Source organism: Echeneis naucrates, chromosome 3 (assembly GCF_900963305.1).
Source record: "Echeneis naucrates chromosome 3, fEcheNa1.1, whole genome shotgun sequence".
In the NCBI taxonomy this organism is placed as follows: Eukaryota; Metazoa; Chordata; class Actinopteri; order Carangiformes; family Echeneidae; genus Echeneis; species Echeneis naucrates.
The window spans coordinates 14745925-14766685 of record NC_042513.1 but is presented as its reverse complement, the minus strand read 5'-3'; the positions used below and the strand labels follow the sequence as shown (position 1 = coordinate 14766685).

Here is a 20761-nt window from a genome sequence, read left to right as displayed (position 1 = left end):
CAGCTGCTGCATTCATCACCTCCTCCTGGGCTAACAGGTAAGCTCAACTGACTCAACTTTCTTCTACTCTAATCCGTCTGATTTAGCACGCACCAAAATCCTCAATGGACCAACACTTTTGACATTCTCCTGTATTTTCAGAACTAAAGAGGATCATCATCATGACTCCGGTTTTCCTCTTCCTGCTCTTCTTCTCATTGACGGCTGTACCTCCAGTGAGTTAACATTTTTTACCACGCGAGGTCCAGGCATCTTCATGATGTCTGCTTGACAAAGAAAACTGACCATGTATTGAATTTTGAAAGGACTTTATTGGCCTTCCTTGTGATTAGATATGAAGAAAAAATAATGACTTGCAATTTTATGTCATGCAGGGTCTGACTGATGACCTCGGTGAAAGAGGTGAGCAGAATAATGGAGAAATTCCCAGATATGAAAATCCCCAACGTAGATAATTCACATGAAAGTTCTGCTCCTTATCTCTGATGTCGTCTGTTTTTCCCAGACTTATCTATGTCCGTCTCTGCAGTCATTGAAAAAGCCAATGAAGGCGTATGTAAGTGACTTCTATGGCTATAATGAAAATATATGAAAATATAGTGAGACTTTGTAAAGATAGATAATTGATCAGATTTATTCAGGAAAATGTGAAAGAAGATTTTTAGCTCTGTGAAGGTGTCAGAATGGCCATTTTCACAATTTTCTTGTCATTGACAAACTTTAAATAACTAATAAAATTACCAAAATAATAATATATTGAACAATCTACAATGAAAACAACTGTTGCTTGTTAGTTTTTGTAGAAAAATTGAGTAAGTAAATACAAAATAATCCAAGTGATGTCTGTTTCTGGTTCTGCAGCAACACGCCTGACCTACGGTGACATTGTGCCAAATTTGAAGAGGAACGCAGTCCCCTGCACAGCCACAGGCTGCAAGTGGCCTAAAACAGGACGCTACGTTTGGATTCCTGTCAGTATCTCCAACTCGTACTGTAAGTAGCTCTTTGACCTTTAGAACTGAGTCAACCCGTTAGCAGCATTTGTAGTGAAAAGGAGCAAACAAAACAACAACAATGTTCCAGCAGAGAAATGATGTACTTCAATATCAGTGTGTATTTTCTGCTCCACTGTTTAAATAATTACACATTCAGTTTTAACGTCTACTCAATTTAACTCAACACTTAACAGTGACAATGTCACAGTGATTCTTTAGTAGCCTCTTTGGACAAAACCATCCAAGCAGCTTCTGCTTTGTCTCTGCAGCCAGAAATGAGCGCTACTTCATCATCAGAACCCTGGTGAGCTTCCACCAGTCAACCTGCATTCGCTTTATGTGGAGAAGGAGGCAGGATCGGAATTATCTCTACTTCTTCTCTGGATCTGGGTAGGAACACACACACACACACACAAAGGTAATGATTTGCTGCCATCTAGCTTTGTGGTGCACAGTGCCTTCCAGCTTCACAGCTTCTGTTTCTGTGTTTTCTTTCTCTCTGAGCTGAAGTCAGTATTGACTCACAGAAAAGATCAACCATTGACTCAAGAACACAAGAGACTGGAAATGTAACAGTTTTCTTTTTACATCTGTGTGTGTTAATCAGGTGCTGGTCCTACCTGGGCCGTCAGGGTGGAAGACAACGGGTCTCCCTGAGGAGAAATGGTTGTTTGTTCACTGACACAGTGCAGCACGAGATCCTCCACGCTCTGGGTTTCCACCATGAGCAGGTCCGCTCTGACAGGGACAACCACATCCGCATCCTCACCGAGAATATTCAGGAAGGTCAGCTCACACACAAACCTTTACTTCACAGTTCTGGGATTGTGTTGAGAACAGTGGAGGATTTTGTTCTGACACAAATTTCAGAGTTAAGAGAGTTATTTGTAAAGTTTGCTATTGTCATATAGTCATTCTTAGAATTAGCAGCTGCTGGGAATTAAGGTGTGGCTACTGTGTGACTCACAGACACATAGTGACAAAGGCAAAAATATGTAGGCATACAGATACATTTACATTGTCTTTCCAACCAAGCTGTGTTGTAGGAGGTGAGCTGTATGAACAATTAGAACAAAAACAGAGTAAAAAGAGTCTAGAGCCGTATCAGCAGCTCAGTGAGGGATGGGTACAGTGGGAGAATTTACATTCACATGCTAACATGCATAAAATAAATAATTAGCTGGCTTGTATTTCAATTGTTCTCGCTGTCTGTGCAGGAAGGGAACACAACTTTGACAAGGTGAAGACTAACAACCTTGGAACTCCATATGACTTCGACTCTGTCATGCATTACAGCAAGTGAGTACAAGCAGCTTTTTATGTGCATATATATTTATTATAGAAAGATACAAAAGATTATTTCATTACCTGTGTGAACTCAAATTTTTTTTAGTTTACTTGTTTGTCTGAAAGCAAGAATAATCATTTGCTAAAAGTTGTAACAGAATTCTCCAAACTGATTTTAAGTTATTGTGTCAGGAGCTCATGCTGTCATTGAAATACATAAAAAAAAATTAAGCTATTCAGGTCAACATTAGTTGCAGAAATACTTTAATTGAATAATGAGTATGTGTGTCTGAGTGTTTTTGAGTTTCGCACAATATAACATCAACGTTGTGTTTTTGTTTTTCTTCAAGATTTGCCTTCTCCAAAAATGGGAACCCAACCATCCTCGCAAAGAGGGATCCCAACCGTGATTTTGGACAATCCACATCCATGACCGCGAACGACATCGCCCGTGTTAACAAACTCTACCAATGCTGTGAGTTCCTAATAAACACTTTTTGCTGCTAAAATATGTTGATAACAAATGTAAGCACACAGGAAATACAAAAAATATTTTAAATCTAAGATTGCAATCTTTTAATCAGGTACTTGTTTGTGTCTTTTTCCCAGAGAGAACTTGAACAATGAAAGATGGAACATATCAGCCTCCAAGTGTTTCAACGCTAAAATCCTGATTTCATCAAAGGTCCAGATTTGTTGCACTTCCTAAATACTGTCTAAAAATAACTGAAATGTGGTGCATCTGTGATACAGAGACCTGAGATTCTGCCAGACTTATGAGTGAGCTTCTCTGAGCATTCAGCCTCAACATATTCTCAAAGTTCAGTCGAGGAACTTGTTGCAGCTCATCTGAAACACTGAGGGAAATGTTTCATTCTTTTAACGTGGACTAGCTTTCTATTTCTTTTATATTAGTTTTTAAGATTTGTTTCTTTTAAATCATAAATTCGCTTTCAGGTACAGAGTGGACAAGTTTAATTTTGCTGATTGGATTACTATAAATGATTTCATTTTCATCTCTGCAGTTAGGTGAGATGTTTTTTCTTCAATAAACTCAATTAAAGCAAATGTGTGATGATTTATTTCCGTCAAAAAGAGGCAGCACATTAAACCATCTTAGAGCAGTAGAGCTTGGATCAGGAGTTTTTTTAAAACGTGATTGTGTAAATACTTCACATCAGATTTTTCAGTCTGTTGTAGATGGACATCCAGCTCCATCAGTTCAAGTCTGAGAAAACAAAGATGACTGGTAGGTTAAAATAAGTCTTTATACTGTATTTACAGTAAAGTCTATCAAACTTATTTAGTCATTTTCTCTTTGCGTGTTTCCAAAAATATCTTCTGCTCGGTTTCAGCTGAGGCACCACACACTCACAGTATGACACCTGCACCTTAAAGACAGGATGGTGACTCACTGTCAGGAATAGCAGCCACAAACAGATACCATGTCAGCATGTTGACATAACTCTCAATCAGTGTGACAGTTTTTATTTTTTATTTTATTACACCTACAGTGAAGTTTCTCATTTTTTAGTGGGTCTCACTGGAGCGCAGACACAAAGTTTACTTAATGTCCTCGTTTATATTGTCTAATAAAAGATCACTTCCTGAAGGAAATCCAATGAAGAGAAGCATGTTCATTGAAATGATACAAAAGATGAGACATTTTCATGTTCTATAGTAAGCGAAGCTTTCTCAAGGACACTGAAGGACACCCTTCAGAAATGGAGAGGAGGTGAGAGCTCTGCAAGAAAGTGGCACAGAAGAGATGCTGTACAGAATGCAGATTGGACCTTCTCGTCTTCACAACTGCTGACAAACAAAGAAATCAAAACATCAACTCCAGCCTCATCATGGAAGTTCTTGGTGACACCAAGTGAAAGGTCGTTCCACATAAACATATCACTTCTCCCTCTTTCCCATTTGTCGGCCTCGCTCTCTCTCTTTGCCTTTGCTGTTTATTTGACAGAAGTGTCTCGTCCTCCAGCTCAGCACGTTAAATCATTTCCCTGGCCAAAACTAAAATTGAGTGAGCTCTGAGAGGCGCCCCCGTCGTCTAACATGCCGCAGGCTTTCACACACTCACACATGGGTACAAATGTGTACAGACAAACACCAGTAATCCCCACTGTGTGTGTGTGAGAGAGAGCAAGAAAGATTCAGCTGTACTTCACTTTCTACTCAGGCTACAGAGATCATGGAAAAAACACACATCAACCAACTTAAGCAAAATTATTGTTAATAAATATCATATTTAATATTGTCGCCAACATTCAAAGGTATTCACATAGATCAAAGATGAACAAACATCCTGCACACAGCAGTGAAAACATTGGCACTCCCCTCTGGCTAATTATCAGAATTATTCATCATGAAAGGAAAATTTCAGAGGGTTAGATGAAACTGGTGACTCTAAACTGTCTGTAGGTCTGAATGTGAGTGTGAGTGGTTGTTGGTCTCTGTCTGTCTCTGTGTGTTGGCCCTGTGATGAACTGGTGATCTGTCCAGGGTGACCCCACCCTCACCCAGTGTGAGCTGGGATTGGCTCCAGCACCCCCGTGACCAAAAAACAGACAAGCAGTAGAAAATGGGCAGGTGAGAATAAATTAAACTGGCTCAACTGCTTGATTTGGGAGTTCTGGTTTTGTCCATCTCCCAGAGACTTCCTGTTCATAATGAGCAGAGCAACATCACAGAGCTGCTGGCTTCACTACAGACTCCCACCCGGATGGTCTCTCACACTGAGAGCCAGCAAAGACAGATATTGGTCTTTCCGATACTGCAGTAACCTTTGTGACACATTGCTGCCTTGTTCTTCAGCGTTCTGCTCCATCACACTGATCAGAGCTGACAGGAACATCTAGAGCTGCTCAAACTATTCTCAAGCAGCAGCTATCGACTGGCCGGTCATCCAGAGTCTCTGGGGCCCAAATTCAATGTCAGTCACAAGCAGCTCACAATTCCTGATGATGAATCCTCATTAAAGAGTAAATCAAGTCTAAATCAGTCAAGACTGTCGCTGTGGCACTAAATGTCTGGTCACCTCCCAGTTAGGGCTGTCAGAGCAGTTATCAAATCCAAAACATCTGCTGTGAAATGATGGAGACTGAATGTACTGAATGTTATCAGCAGTCATGTGACACTTTCTTGTTCCTTCTGCGAAGTGGAGCAGGAACTGTTGAGACTCCTTAAAGAGACTCCAGTAGCTTATTGTGAGTCTTAACACAGTGTGAACTTGTTGTTGTTCCCCCCAGTGTGTTCTGATTTTAGATTCTACAGGCAGCTCACCTTCAGACTACAAAAAATTTGTCAGAGGACACAACTTTTTAATTAGCTGATGGACATTGGTCCATGTGTCCAAGATGTAAGTGACGGAAGTGGGAAAGGAAGATGTGTTCAGTTTAATTTGTGAAAAAACATTTGCATGTAAAAACCAAAGAAAATTAGCACGCAGTCATAACATGACAATTTAACAGTTCTTAGCCTTTTTATTTTCAGTTCTTTTCTAGTTTTTATCCTATTTACTAAAATGCCTTCCTTTTGTGCTTCTGTGTCAGCTTAAATTCCTCTACGGAGTAATCATTAAAAGTACATCTTATTTTATCAGAACGTTTCATGTCACCATCGTCCCGAATCATTTTGATTCATCAAATAAATCGAGAAATAGCAACATTAGTTTCACTTTTCTCGCATAATATTTCCTTGCATGTTTTTGTCTCCTGGAATTATTATTTAAAAAAAAAAAAAATACAGTTCAACTGGAGTTGTGGTAAAAAGTCAAAGAGAACTACTTTGGGCCTCGAACAACCTTGTTGCAGAGAGAGCGTGAAAGCCTCGGTGACTGGTTAATGAACAACATACAAAAAATGTTAATGGTAATGCACAGTTAAATTATTCCAATCGTGGGAATTCATCACAACTTGTGTTGAGTGTCAATTAATCCATAGTTGCCACTTCTATGGCAACACTTTACATCCTATAACAGAGCAGGAACAATGAGCACAATGCAGGTGAAACATTTTAATCTATGATGGCGTCCAATGTGAAATGGCTGCAATAAATAATCCAGGATGATTTATTGCTTCTTGATTGTTGTTTTATGATGTTTTCCTTCTTTATTGTTACTTTATGATGTTTTCCTTCTTTATTGTTACTTTATGATGTTTTCCTTCTTTATTGTTACTTTATGATGTTTTCCTTCTTTATTGTTATTATTGTTCAGTAAATCATCCAGGATGAATTATTCAAGGCAACCCAAGGGTCTAAAGTTATCAGCAGTCATGTGACACTTTCTTATTCCAGGAAGTATTTCTGTGAAGTGGAGCAGGAACTGTTGAGACTCCCTAAACAGACTCCAGTAGCTTATTGTGAGTCTTAACACAGTTCGATCTTGTTGTGTTCAGCTGTGGGTTTTATATCGCAGGAAGAGCGAGGAAGTCGAAAAAATAAAAAAAATAAAAAAAGGCTGCAGAGAGAGAGAGACTGTTGTTCAGGTGCTTTTTGTTCCAATTACTCAAATGTCACTAAGGAGGTCATTATATTTTCACACACCGTCAGCAGCAGCTCCTGATGTTGACTACACCTCATTCTGGTCCCGTTCCTCCCAGCAGATATTGGTCTTTGTGTCTTTTCTCAGCGAGGTTTCCTCACAGTGTGTTCTGATTTTAGAATCTCCAAACTGAAGCAGCTCAACTTCAGACTCCACAAATTTGTTGGAAACACAAAGTTTTTATTAGCTAAGTTAATTAGTTACGTTTGTTAGTGCACAGGAATTAAAGTCGAATAAAGTTTCTGGTGTTCAGCCTGATCAGTTCGGATTAACAGCAAACTCAGTGGACACTGAAATGATGGAGCAGCTGATGGTGTCTGCTTGATTCGGCTTTAATGGTTTTCTCTCTTTAGGGAGCAGGTCTCAGTGTGTTAAGTGAGTGTGTCTTTAAATTGACGCTGTATAAATACTGTATATAGGACACTTTGATCCTAACCCCACCCCCCACCCAGGTCTTAAAGGGCCTCATAGAGGAGAAACACTCTCTCATTACCTCCATCTGACACTGCTGAAGACAGATCCACCTGCAGCACAACCTCTCACACATAATAAGCTCCACTCAATAGTTCTCACTTCTATGGCAGCACAGTCAACCACAACACAGACACACACACACACATCACCACACATGAATTTTGAGTGGAAGGCAGGACGTGATGGAGAGCGAGCTGCTTGGCCATCAAACACCTGTTGTGATCAGTTTGTGCTGTGAGCTGCAGCTCTCATCACGTGGATCCACTCGAACATTGGTGCCACATAATCATCAAATGAATTAGACACATTAGGACACAGACTTCAGTTTCATCACAATCTACCAGGTGCGTTGACCAGAACAAACCAAAATACAACAGAATAGAAAAGATCCAAATGACCCACTAGTTTTTTTATTTATGTACTTTTTTTTCTCAGGACCAACTACACCATTTCTGGTACAGTCTGTCAATCACACGGTAGCCACACCAAAATGTATCGCCTCTATTTTCCAATAAATGGGACCATCATATAAAGATGAACATCATGTTGTAATAAGGAAAATGTCAAATTAAAGACAGACCACAAACTTATGAGGAAAACATTTACTGAGCTAATAAATTGGGAAGTAGGGTCCTTTTCACATCGACTTCAATACAAAGTGACTCCTGTGTTCAAGCAGCAGAGTCGCTCCCTGATGGTCACTAAGCCTTAAGCAGTTTTATGAATGAAGGTTGGCCTCACTCTTCTGCCCCAGAGTCCATATGAGCCTTTAAATGGAGTCGATGAATAGAAGCATAACTGTAGCGGCTTCTAGCGTCAAATGATACCCAAAAACTTCACAACGAAGCTGTTAGGAAATTAAACACAAGAAACGTCTTTCTTAATATTTGAAGTATGCAAACTGAAACTAGTCTGAGTGACAGAAAGTACAATTCAGTAATTTCAGTCATGCCTCATTTCTGGTTTCCTCCTCCCGCAGGTGATGTTTCCTGCTGGAAACCAAACCATTTCATCTATGATGCAGTCTGATTTTAGGGGAATGCTGGTTGAACTTAATGGTCATTGTGGATGATCAAGTTTTGGAGTGCTGTTGAATTGTATTCGTGAGAAGAAGCAATCTATTAATGACTCAGTGAGAAGTCATAATCTGAAAAATAGAAGAATTCAAAGACTCACGCTTTTGTTCTGGCAGGCTGCAATGGAGAGGAGAAAACACCAACAAATAAAACTGTCAGTGTTGAAGGCTGGATGCTTCGGGCCACAGCAGATGAAAGGGAGCAAAAATGACATGTTTTCATGATTGTGCAACTATGGTGTGATTGTTATGGGTTTTTTAACGAGTTGCCTTATGGGGTCTTAAAGTCACTGATCAGAGGCTCCTGGTCTGTTATGACACCCATTGGGAGAAAGATATTGCTCAACGCTGAGGCTCTCCAAATCAAACAGTGGCTCAAACAAACACTACACACCAAAATTGAGCACAGTTTTGTTTACTACTTCAAGCTCAGGGCCCCCACCTGAAGCTACCTGAGGGTTTCCCAGAAACCCTAGGCTCTTCCCAGAGTTTCACTCTTCTGGACAGATATGTCCGATGTTGTTCCTGCAATCTGCTGGAGCTCCTCTCCAGAAAGAAAGAATGAGGAAATGAAGCAGTGTTTCTGGTTCTGTAAGGAGGAGGAGACAGGATAAATAGGTCTCTTGGAGAAAACCAGGTTAGATTCAGAGTCAGTTAGCAAAATAAACAACTCAGAGTTCAAGTTAGCGACCTTTCTGAAGCAGAAAACTCAGAAATTCCCTCAGTACAGGAGTAGCAAACTCAGAGTTTTAACTAGATTGATTGAAATAAGCTCAATGCTTCAAGATGATGATTGGCAATTAGTAAAATAGTCTTTTTTCCAATTGCATGATTAAACATAATAATTTTTGTTATTATTCTGCATAGATATTGATATTTGGTGTTTGCAAATTTAGCTTTTCCCTGATTTTGATCTTTCAGTTTTGGACCTTGATGTAGTTTGGCTGGAATAAATCAAAAAATATTATAAAACAACAAAAATAAAAGCAATCAGATGTGTCTATGAAGGAGAAAAGAAGCCATTCTTGTTCAAAAGTTTCTATTTTAACTGCTAGTTTTTGTTCAAATGTTTTCCATCCACAGGTCTATACAGGTAGTATAGACAGGCATGATCCCTCAATATTTGCTTTTGTCCCCTTTTATGAGAAGCTTTAAAAATTAAAAAGTGTTTCCTGGTTCTCAGACCAAAAACTTCTTCGTCAAACTGGACAAGACGTCATTTGATATTGAGGACTTTGTTCAGAAGGATTGATCTGTCAATAAACAACCTGCTTTGCGTAGGAGCAATGTGCTCAATGTGCCAATGCGCTGAGGAATGATCTCTTTACTGTAAAGCATTGTGGGCAGACTTTTTCTGACAGTGACTGACAGATGGGGCTAAAAAAATTCCTCCACCCTGTGAGAGCTGCATATAAGGAGTGATGAGCTGAGCAGCTGCTGCATTCATCACCTCCTCCTGGGCTAACAGGTAAGCTCAACTGACTCAACTTTCTTCTACTCTAATCCGTCTGATTTAGCACGCACCAAAATCCTCAGTGGACCAACACTTTTGACATTCTCCTGTATTTTCAGAACTACAGAGGATCATCATCATGACTCCGGTTTTCCTCTTCCTGCTCTTCTTCTCATTGACGGCTGTACCTCCAGTGAGTTAACATTTTTTACCACGCGAGGTCCAGGCATCTTCATGATGTCTGCTTGACAAAGAAAACTGACCATGTATTGAATTTTGAAAGGACTTTATTGACCTTCCTTGTGATTAGATATGAAGAAAAAATAATGACTTGCAATTTTATGTCATGCAGGGTCTGACTGATGACCTCGGTGAAAGAGGTGAGCAGAATAATGGAGAAATTCCCAGATATGAAAATCCCCAACGCAGATAATTCACATGAAAGTTCTGCTCCTTATCTCTGATGTCGTCTGTTTTTCCCAGACTTATCTATGTCCGTCTCTGCAGTCATTGAAAAAGTCAATGAAGGCGTATGTAAGTGACTTCTATGGCTATAATGAAAATATATGAAAATATAGTGAGACTTTGTAAAGATAGATAATTGATCAGATTTATTCAGGAAAATGTGAAAGAAGATTTTTAGCTCTGTGAAGGTGTCAGAATGGCCATTTTCACAATTTTCTTGTCATTGACAAACTTTAAATAACCAATCAAATTGAAAACAACTGTTGCTTGTTAGTTTTTGTAGAAAAATTGAGAATGTAAATACAAAATAATCCAAGTGATGTCTGTTTCTGGTTCTGCAGCAACACGCCTGACCTACGGTGACATTGTGCCAAATTTGAAGAGGAACGCAGTCCCCTGCACAGCCACAGGCTGCAAGTGGCCTAAAACAGGACGCTACGTTTGGATTCCCGTCAGTATCTCCAGTTCGTACTGTAAGTAGCTCTTTGACCTTTAGAACTGAGTCAACCCGTTAGCAGCATTTGTAGTGAAAAGGAGCAAACAAAACAACAACAATGTTCCAGCAGAGAAATGATGTACTTCAATATCAGTGTGTATTTTCTGCTCCACTGTTTAAATAATTACACATTCAGTTTTAACGTCTACTCAATTTAACTCAACACTTGACAGTGACAATGTCACAGTGATTCTTTAGTAGCCTCTTTGGACAAAACCATCCAAGCAGCTTCTGCTTTGTCTCTGCAGCTACAAATGAACGAAACGTCATCATCAGAACCCTGGTGAGCTTCAACCAGTCAACCTGCATTCGCTTTAAGTGGAAAACGGAGCAAGATAGGGATTATCTCTACTTCTTCTCTGGATCTGGGTAGGAACACACACACACACACACAAAGGTAATGATTTGCTGCCATCTAGCTTTGTGGTGCACAGTGCCTTCCAGCTTCACAGCTTATGTTTCTGTGTTTTCTTTCTCTCTGAGCTGAAGTCAGTATTGACTCACAGAAAAGATCAACCATTGACTCAAGAACACAAGAGACTGGAAATGTAACAGTTTTCTTTTTACATCTGTGTGTGTTAATCAGGTGCTGGTCCTACCTGGGCCGTCAGGGTGGAAGACAACGGGTCTCCCTGAGGAGAAATGGTTGTTTGTTCACTGACATAGTGCAGCACGAGATCCTCCACGCTCTGGGTTTCCACCATGAGCAGGTCCGCTCTGACAGGGACAACCACGTCCGCATCCTCACCGAGAATATTCAGGAAGGTCAGCTCACACACAAACCTTTACTTCACAGTTCTGGGATTGTGTTGAGAACAGTGGAGGATTTTGTTCTGGCACAAATTTCAGAGTTAAGAGAGTTATTTGTAAAGTTTGCTATTGTCATATAGTCATTCTTAGAATTAGCAGCTGCTGGGAATTAAGGTGTGGCTACTGTGTGACTCACAGACACATAGTGACAAAGGCAAAAATATGTAGGCATACAGATACATTTCAATTGTCTTTCTAACCAAGCTGTGTTGTAGGAGGTGAGCTGTATGAACAACTAGAAAATTCCAGGGAAATTTTGAAGTACCACGGGTCGTCGTCCCCTCGCCCGTCGTCCCCTTGTCCGTCGTCCCCTCACCCATTGTGCCCTCGTCCGTCGCCACTTGCCTGGACGAGCAACCCACGTACCATCATGCTGTCGAAAGCCTTCCTGGTGAAATTTAGTTTCAGAGAACTGATTGAGCTTGATTCAATGAGTGTGTCTGTGTATATGTGTGAGTGTGTCTGTATATCTGTCTCTGTGTATGTTTGTGTATATATGTCAGTGCGTGTCTATATCTGTCTGTGTGTGTGTCTGTGTATGTGTGAGTGCATGTCTATATCTCTCTCTATTTCTGTCTGTGTATATGTGTGAGTGTGTGTCTATATCTGTCTATGTGTGTGTCTGTGTATATGTGTGAGTGTTCAAGGTCTTCTGACCCGTTTAAACTTTGAACGGCATTTCTGTGACAAATTATGACGAAGCAGTGAGGCTCCAAAGTGGGGTGGGTTTGATCCACAGACCTGAGCTGAGGGACCTGCGGTCGCCACGGTGATTTGAGAATTCGCTGAGGTCAGAGCTCAGAGTCTCCCCAAAACTCTCCCAAAAGTGGCTTTTGACCACCTCCCGAACTACTTCGAATTGTGAGCAAACCGTAGCTCCGGTCCAAAAAGCGAAAACACCGTGAGAGACAGAAGAGTCTGGGGATTCCGACAGCCTTTATTTGATTTGAAAATTCCTTAAAATGAGCGTGCAGGGACAGTGCGAAGAGAGAGTGTTGAGGGAAAGCTTGATTTGCATTGCAGTCAATTGGGGCAAAACCAGGTGTTGCTGGTGCTCTGAGCGCTCCTGTTTAAATTTGGAGAGGAGCAGAGCTGTAAAAATTAGATTTTATGAATCCCAAGACCTGTCTACGTTTTGCCAAAAAATCATTTGTCTCCCTTTCACGGTTTGGCTGTGAGCTCGAGTTAAAAATGAAAATGTGGGTTACTTTTTCACAGTGCTCTCACTCTAGTTAACAAGCGGCTCCACTCTAACTTTGAGGAAAAAGTGAATCGGACTGCTCCTTTGAGAGCTCGTAGTTCGAAAACCGTACCGTTTAGGAGAAAAAGGAAAGAGCACAAGATTTCCTCCGTTTTAAAGTTTGAATGACATTTCTAGGTGCATGTATGACAGAGCTACACGACTGAGAAAATAGGTGAAATTTGGAGGCGATTTTTCTTCGGATCCCATTCATTCCTATGGAGAATTTTTGCTGGTTTTTGGGAATAACTTTAGGAAAAATGGGAATATCAACTACCCAGAACTTAGCACACTTGTCCCGATCGTAATAATAATAAGTATGGAGAAGATTAATTAGAACAAAAACAGAGTAAAAAGAGTCTAGAGCCGTATCAGCAGCTCAGTGAGGGATGGGTACAGTGGGAGAATTTACATTCACATGCTAACATGCATAAAATAAATAATTAGCTGGCTTGTATTTCAATTGTTCTCGCTGTCTGTGCAGGAAGGGAACGCAACTTTAACAAGGTGAAGACTAACAACCTTGGAACTCCATATGACTTCGACTCTGTCATGCATTACAGCAAGTGAGTACAAGCAGCTTTTTATGTGCATATATATTTATTATAGAAAGATACAATAGATTATTTCATTACCTGTGTGAACTCAAATTTTTCTTCGACTTGAGTTTACTTGTTTGAAAGCAAGAATAATCATTTGCTAAAAGTTGTAACAGAATTCTCCAAACTGATTTTAAGTTATTGTGTCAGGAGCTCATGCTGTCATTGAAATACATAAAAAAATGAAGCTATTCAGGTCAACATTAGTTGCAGAAATACTTTAATTGAATAATGAGTCTGTGTGTCTGAGTGTTTTTGAGTTTCGCACAATATAACATCAACGTTGTGTTTTTGTTTTTCTTCAAGATTTGCCTTCTCCAAAAATGGGAAGCCAACCATCCTCGCAAAGAGGGATCCCAACCGTGATTTTGGACAATCCACATCCATGAACGCGAACGACATTGCCCGTGTTAACAAACTCTACCAATGCTGTGAGTTCCTAATAAACACTTTTTGCTGCTAAAATATGTTGATGACAAATGTAAGCACACAGGAAATACAAAAAATATTTAAAATCTAAGATTGCAATCTTATAATCAGGTACTTGTTTGTGTCTTTTTCCCAGAGAGAACTTGAACAATGAAAGATGGAACATATCAGCCTCCAAGTGTTTCAACGCTAAAATCCTGATTTCATCAAAGGTCCAGATTTGTTGCACTTCCTAAATACTGTCTAAAAATAACTGAAATGTGGTGCATCTGTGATACAGAGACCTGAGATTCTGCCAGACTTATGAGTGAGCTTCTCTGAGCATTCAGCCTCAACATATTCTCAAAGTTCAGTCGAGGAACTTGTTGCAGCTCATCTGAAACACTGAGGGAAATGTTTCATTCTTTTAACGTGGACTAGCTTTGTATTTAGTTTATTTATTTATTAGTTTTTAAGATTTGTTTAATTTGTTTTTTGTTTAACATCTATGCAGTTAGGTGATGTTTCTTATTCATTGAACTCAATGAAAGCAAATGTGTGATGATTTACTTCTGCCAACATGAGGCAGCATATTCATGTTGATTTTGGTCCTTTCCTTTGCATCAATAAGGACATCAATTAGCATTTGAATTATTAATTAATTATGAATTAATTATTATTTTGCCACATTATATTGTAACCATTTTGAATTGCATTGGTGTTGCCTATGTTTTGTACAAAAAACAATATATATATATAGGAGGCATCATATTATACCATCTTAACAGATGTACAGTAGAGCTTCGATCGGTTTCTTTAAACGTGATTGTGAAATAATTTTTTTTTTTTTTTTTAGTCTTTTGTAGATGGACATCCAGCTCCATGAATTCATAGTCTTAGAAAATAAAAATGAATGGTAGATTTAAATAGGTCTTTGTTTTACATAAAAAGTACATTGTGAGAAACGTCTCACTATCAATGACACTTAAATCAACACATTTAATGCAAAAATGCAAAACCACGTTTTGTGCTGAACTGTGTTACTGCAGCTGTAATTAAATTCAGTGAAACAAAATGTGAATTCATATGTCCCTCTGCCATTAAGAAGCAAAGAAAAAAATTACAGTAAGTGCAATTTTATTAAACTTATTTAGTCATTTTCTCTCCAAAAATATCTTCTGCTCGGTTTCAGCTGAGGCACCACACACTCACAGTATGACACCTGCTCCTTAAAGACAGGATGGTGACTCACTGTCAGGAATAGCAGCCACAAACAGATACCATGTCAGCGTGTTGACATAACTCTCAATCAGTGAGACAGTTTTTATTTTTTATTTTATTACACCTACAGTGAAGTTTCTCATTTTTTAGTGGGTCTCACTGGAGCGCAGACACAAAGTTTACTTAATGTCCTCGTTTATATTGTCTAATAAAAGATCACTTCCTGAAGGAAATCCAATGAAGAGACAGGAAATAGGTTGACGGTTTGGGAAGTATGTTCATTGAAATGATACAAAAGATGATACATTTTCATGTTCTATAGTAAGCGAAGCTTTCTCAAGGACACTGAAGGACACCCTTCAGAAATGGAGAGGAGGTGAGAGCTCTGCAAGAAAGTGGCACAGAAGAGATGCTGTACAGAATGCAGATTGGACCTTCTCGTCTTCACAACTGCTGACAAACAAAGAAATCAAAACATCAACTCCAGCCTCATCATGGAAGTTCTTGGTGACACCAAGTGAAAGGTCGTTCCACATAAACATATCACTTCTCCCTCTTTCCCATTTGTCGGCCTCGCTCTCTCTCTTTGCCTTTGCTGTTTATTTGACAGAAGTGACTCGTCCTCCAGCTCAGCACGTTAAATCATTTCTCTGGCAAAAACTAAGACAGTGAGCTCCAAAAGGCGCTCCCATCATCTAACATGCTGCAGGCTTTCACACACTCACACATAGGTACAAATGTGTACAAACACCAGTAATCCCCACTGTGTGTGTGTGAGACACCAAGAAGCAAACATTCACAGCCATTAGGTTCAGCCAGAGACGCCGCAACGGGGCAGGCAACCCAGGTAGTGTCCTAGGGCCCTAAGGGATGGCTGACATTAGTCAATGTCAATAACAAAATAATGGAACTGCTTGAGACGCTGCAACGGGCCCTCTCCGAGCTGTAGCAGCCAGTTGGTAGTAAGGGGCCCCAGCAGACAGCTGATATTGCTCCATATCACCAACACAACATGAAACCTCCGCAATGACATGTCGGGAATCTCCCTAATGGGGCCCCCTACTAGCCAGCATCGATGTACGGTCATCAACACACCAACAAAAAAATTAGTGACTCCAGAGGGGTGTACTACGAAGCGAGATTAGTGCCTTAGCGAGCTATGTTGAGCCTAAAGCCAGGCTTTCCCGTATCACGAAGGCAGCTCTCTTTTAAGATGACAATATCACCGGGTAACATATGCTGTGAACATAACCTGGTCCGGACCAGCTTTTGTTCCAACTTTCGGCTTAAAGTCCACAATTAAAAGTGTTGTCCCTTCACCGATCATCCTGCTTGAGCATGGTATTACCGTTTTTCCTCATACTCCAGTTGCTCGATCTCAAAATTTAGTTTCTTGATTTCCAGGTTTTTTTCTGATTATCCAGTTCTAGATTGCTTTTATAAAGGACCCTCACATTGTCTGCTCCAACATGTATTAATAGGACATCAAACAAAAGAGATAAGTGAGATAGACTTTTCAGTTACGCTTGTGTCCTGTGTTCATCAGTCACTTGGTTAGGATTACTTTTAAAAAGTAGACATAGAACTGAAATGATAAAACCCTTACACCTTGTTTTTCTGTGGGTCTGGAGGTGGAGGCCACAGGCTGAGGGGAGGGTTGCACCATGTCCCCTCCTTCTGACATTAATGAGCAAAAAACCTATTTATAATTTTAAAAGATTAATTCAAATTTTTTATTAAATTCTTATTAAGATTATTCAAATATCTACCCCAAAGGTACCTCTGAATACTCTGAATACACTGAATACACTAATCAATAATCTCCACCTGTGGAATAGTTTAACAGAAATGAATAAAGTGGATTCAACACAGCAAACAAAGATGAGAGTACATGACAACTTTCTTTGATAGTTAATTCTCTGTGGGGGCCATCAGGGGTGTGTGCTGGCGGCTTGAGCAACATTACAGGGTCTCCTTCAACTGTAAACTAGACTTTTCTCATCTGAGAAACAAATAAATATGCGTTTAGTATTTTACCACCAAAGAACTTATAAATACCCGGGAAAAGGAATAGCTGCTGGGAGCTGCCAGCACCGGGGTCTGATTGAACAGCCCCTTGTATCCCCTCCATGATCCAGCTCCTCTGAGGCTGTGTGAGCTGCAGGAGCGGGCCCTCCAGTCTTTCTCCTCTCATTTTTCTTCTTGTTTAATTCAGATAATATTAACAGGTAATGTGTTACGCTGTGTATCATCCACATTACACTAAAAGAGTGATGAATACATACCACTTTGGATTATATTCTTCTGCTTGGTCCAGATATGCTGCCAAGACCGTTTTGCACTGCTGGCATGACAAATAATAGACCACCATTTAGAAAATTGCTTAGACTTTATCACAAATAAGACAAACCAAATGAATTTCACTTTAATTTGGCCTTAATCTAAGTGATTTCCATGTATCCTTTATTGTGAGACAATGTCAGGGAGGGAATTACAGTTACATAATGATATATTATATTGGCTATATTAGCTTGCACATTTACATGATCTGAAATTCCCCTGCCCATCACCAACTTAAACAAAATGATTGCTAATAAAGAGGTGGGGCATGATGAGCCAACATGTTGGTGTCAAATCCGGTATGTGTGTGGTGTCTAATTTGTCTCCCATTTTCAGAAGGTATTAAAGTGTCTACAGGCAAGAAGGAAGCAGAAGAAAGAGGGGAAAAGGCATTTCTTCCTCATCAAACTGTGACCTTTAAGGTCAACAATGGATGTGGAGGTTTCATTTGTACAGAAATAGGCGTGCATGTGTAAGTGTGTGTGTGTCAGCTCGTGTCTATCGTTAAATCACACACACACGTATATATATATATATATCACACCGATCAGTTAAGTGTGAAGGAGTAAAGATGAACCACTGGTATCCTAGCAACAGCACACTAACAGAGCAGAGGGGAGAATGTGTTGCGAAAGGCTGATGATCTGCCAAAGTATTGAGACTGCAACACACACACACACTCTTCTCAGAGGTGTTTCTCTCCTCCACAATGAGAATGGGATAGACTTCACCAGGGACTGCAAAGAATATTTGTTGGTACTTGCTCTTCTTGGAGACGGCCTACCAGAACAAAGGTATTATGCACTTTAAGGGTTCCTGTTTTTTGGGTGATTTGTTGTTTCACACTGAGATTTTAATAAATAGCCTCTTTTGATATCCCCTAAAGTAGCCCATTCATCAAATACAGGGGTTTGTATTGGTTATAAATTTGCAGTTTGTTTTTTTTTTTTGTAAAAAAATCAATCAATTTCCAGCAAGGCTTGATTTATCCATGTTGACATTTGCTTTTTATGTCCACTTTATGTTTTTTATCAGTTTATATCGGGTATTAATCCCTTTTACAGCAATCTACAACCAATTTATATAATTAGCTCAGGTTAAGCGACTTGGTGACATTTAAAAAATGTTAACTTTACAAGGAACACTAATTCATGAAAAAACTGAAAAGTCTTGATGTGGCTATAAAACTGTTGTTCTTAATGTGCTGAAGCTTTATGTTTTCAGTGAAAAAGAATCCCATAATGCACCGACTCCCTTCTCCTCTAAAAGGATTTAATGTCTTTTTCTGGTTCTGACACTTTTGTCTGCAAATGCTTCCTGACCTTATTCAGCACTTTTTCTAATTTGTCATTTTCAGGTTCTTTTATATATAAATGTTGGTTTTACTTCTTAGTCAGCCAAGCGCTGCAAAACATTCCACTTCACTGTGACAGCTGGCAACTATGGGATGCTCTGAACGTTACAAGGCTGTCAGGAAAGGAACACAGTTCAGACTCAAACCCATGTTACTCCTTACTTACTGCTTGGACTAAACCTAAATGCATGCATACAATTAAGTTACGGCAACCCTAAAGTTGTTATTTAACAAGCTTTTTAATAGTAAAATCTAAATGCCAATTGTTGAATGATTATTTCATATACAAGAATAGATCCATATGAAAATATATCAGGGTAATAGTTCCTTAGATGCACAGAGGTCACTGTTGGGTCAATATCATCATACGTTCACAGACACAGATAAAGTCATCACCAGGAGAACAAACAGGCAGATCCAATGAGGGTCAAGAGGAGCATCAAAAAAAGCGAGAGTTGGTGCATTTTCAGCCTTTTCTCATGCCCTTAAATACATTCGGCCTTGTTAATTATTCATTTGCCGGAAAATATGAAAGAGTATGCGAGAATGCAACGACACAGCACGCCTTGTTAAAAACGGACATCATCATCTTCATGTACATGTGTGGCAATGTGTGGTTGGGCGCTTTAAGTGTGAGTGTCAGAGTGAGGATGGGAGGATGTGGCTACTGAATCTAGGGCACGATCTGCAACACCAACTATTTGTATGCACAACGCACACTCTCTAATTGGCCTCAGAGGAACATGAATAGAAGGCTGTGGATTCCAGATCATTCTGATGTATGGCATATATTGCCATCCTGACCTTCTCACATCTGGATTATTGTGCACTCGGTGCAGCAGCACAAAAGGAGAGGAAACGTCAAAGAGCATCAGGATCTTATGCCAGAGATGATGTGTGGTGACATGAATTAAGCTCTAACCTGTAGCCTTTCATTCCTGGAAATGTTTTTTTATATCAGACAGACGATGGCTGTGTCCACACTGAGACAAACACAGGACACACACTTCTCATTCATTACTGGCAGTCGATTTAGATTTTTCTTTATCCAAAGTAAAAATCTAAACAAAACACTTCTGGTAAACATCCAAAGAATGTATCAAGAGTGTGTGAGAGTTTCTGATTGGGCCAGTGTTGCTGTCACACAACCACATTTTCCCTGACCCAATATAAAGAATAGAGTAAAGTGAACCCTAAATTCATTTATTCATATTCACACACACACACACACACACACACACACACACATATATATATATATATATATATATATATATAGATATATATATAGATAGATAGATAGATAGTCAAAAAGTAGGGAAGTGTTTTATTTCTACGAAGGAAAGCTAAAAAGCAGAAGCATTCAGGATCAGAAACTGCATTCTGCACGATGAACATGAAGTTGAATCAACGCCTCCTAAAACTAGTTTCACCCCAAAGTGGCCCATATGCAGGGGCACACGTGACTCCGGTGAGTCCCAGCAGATGGTGTGTGGCACTCACCGTCCTCTGCCTCCATCCACAGGCCGACAGCTGCCTTTGGGATACTTCTTCTCGGCTAGCTTGCTCCGCGTTCACGTGCTCGTTGCTCTTTTCCTGTCTGTCAAATAAGCAGTAATTCTTTGCTCCGTTGCTTCATGGCACAACACGACGCAACTTTTCAAAAAAAAAAACTATTTCCGTCGGCTCCGGGCCGGCTCGTCTTCCGTTTCTCTGTCGGTGGCGAAACACCAAAGAAGCTGCTGAATGCCTGCTGTCTTTTTGACATATTACACAGTAGTAGGCCGCACCATGGTGTGTGTCTGTACGTTGAGGTGTGTGTCGTTGCCAACCTGCCAGGTGAAACACAACTGACGTTACTCAGTCCAGATTGCTGTCGCGCATGCGCAGACGCGTACCAGCTTTGTACGCCCCTGGCTGTGTGACCCTGTTTAATGATGATTTATTGCAGCCATTTCACATTGGACGCCATCATAGATTAAAATGTTTCACCTG

The 20761-nt window shown here is 40.0% G+C and overlaps 2 protein-coding genes and 1 long non-coding RNA gene across 3 annotated transcripts; 2 read left to right on the top strand and 1 right to left on the bottom strand.

Moving 5' to 3' along the window:
* On the top strand, positions 1–3350 carry LOC115040947 (high choriolytic enzyme 1-like). The gene is made up of 10 exons (XM_029498111.1): positions 1–37; positions 142–215; positions 375–402; positions 506–556; positions 862–993; positions 1265–1385; positions 1603–1781; positions 2213–2294; positions 2633–2757; positions 2892–3350. Coding segments are annotated over exons 2-10 (774 nt in total). The 5' UTR covers positions 1–37; positions 142–161; the 3' UTR covers positions 2894–3350.
* A 6340-nt stretch (positions 3351–9690) lies between these two features.
* Positions 9691–14288, top strand: LOC115040959 (high choriolytic enzyme 1-like). Its single transcript, XM_029498144.1, has 10 exons — positions 9691–9848; positions 9953–10026; positions 10186–10213; positions 10317–10367; positions 10640–10771; positions 11043–11163; positions 11381–11559; positions 13329–13410; positions 13750–13874; positions 14009–14288. Coding segments are annotated over exons 2-10 (774 nt in total). The 5' UTR covers positions 9691–9848; positions 9953–9972; the 3' UTR covers positions 14011–14288.
* Positions 14289–15287: 999 nt separating this feature from the next.
* On the bottom strand, positions 15288–20469 carry LOC115040960 (uncharacterized). The gene is made up of 3 exons (XR_003840587.1): positions 20270–20469; positions 17358–17416; positions 15288–15522 (listed from the first exon to the last, which is right to left on the bottom strand). It is a non-coding gene; the product is annotated as an uncharacterized LOC115040960 (long non-coding RNA).
* Positions 20470–20761: the final 292 nt, after the last annotated feature.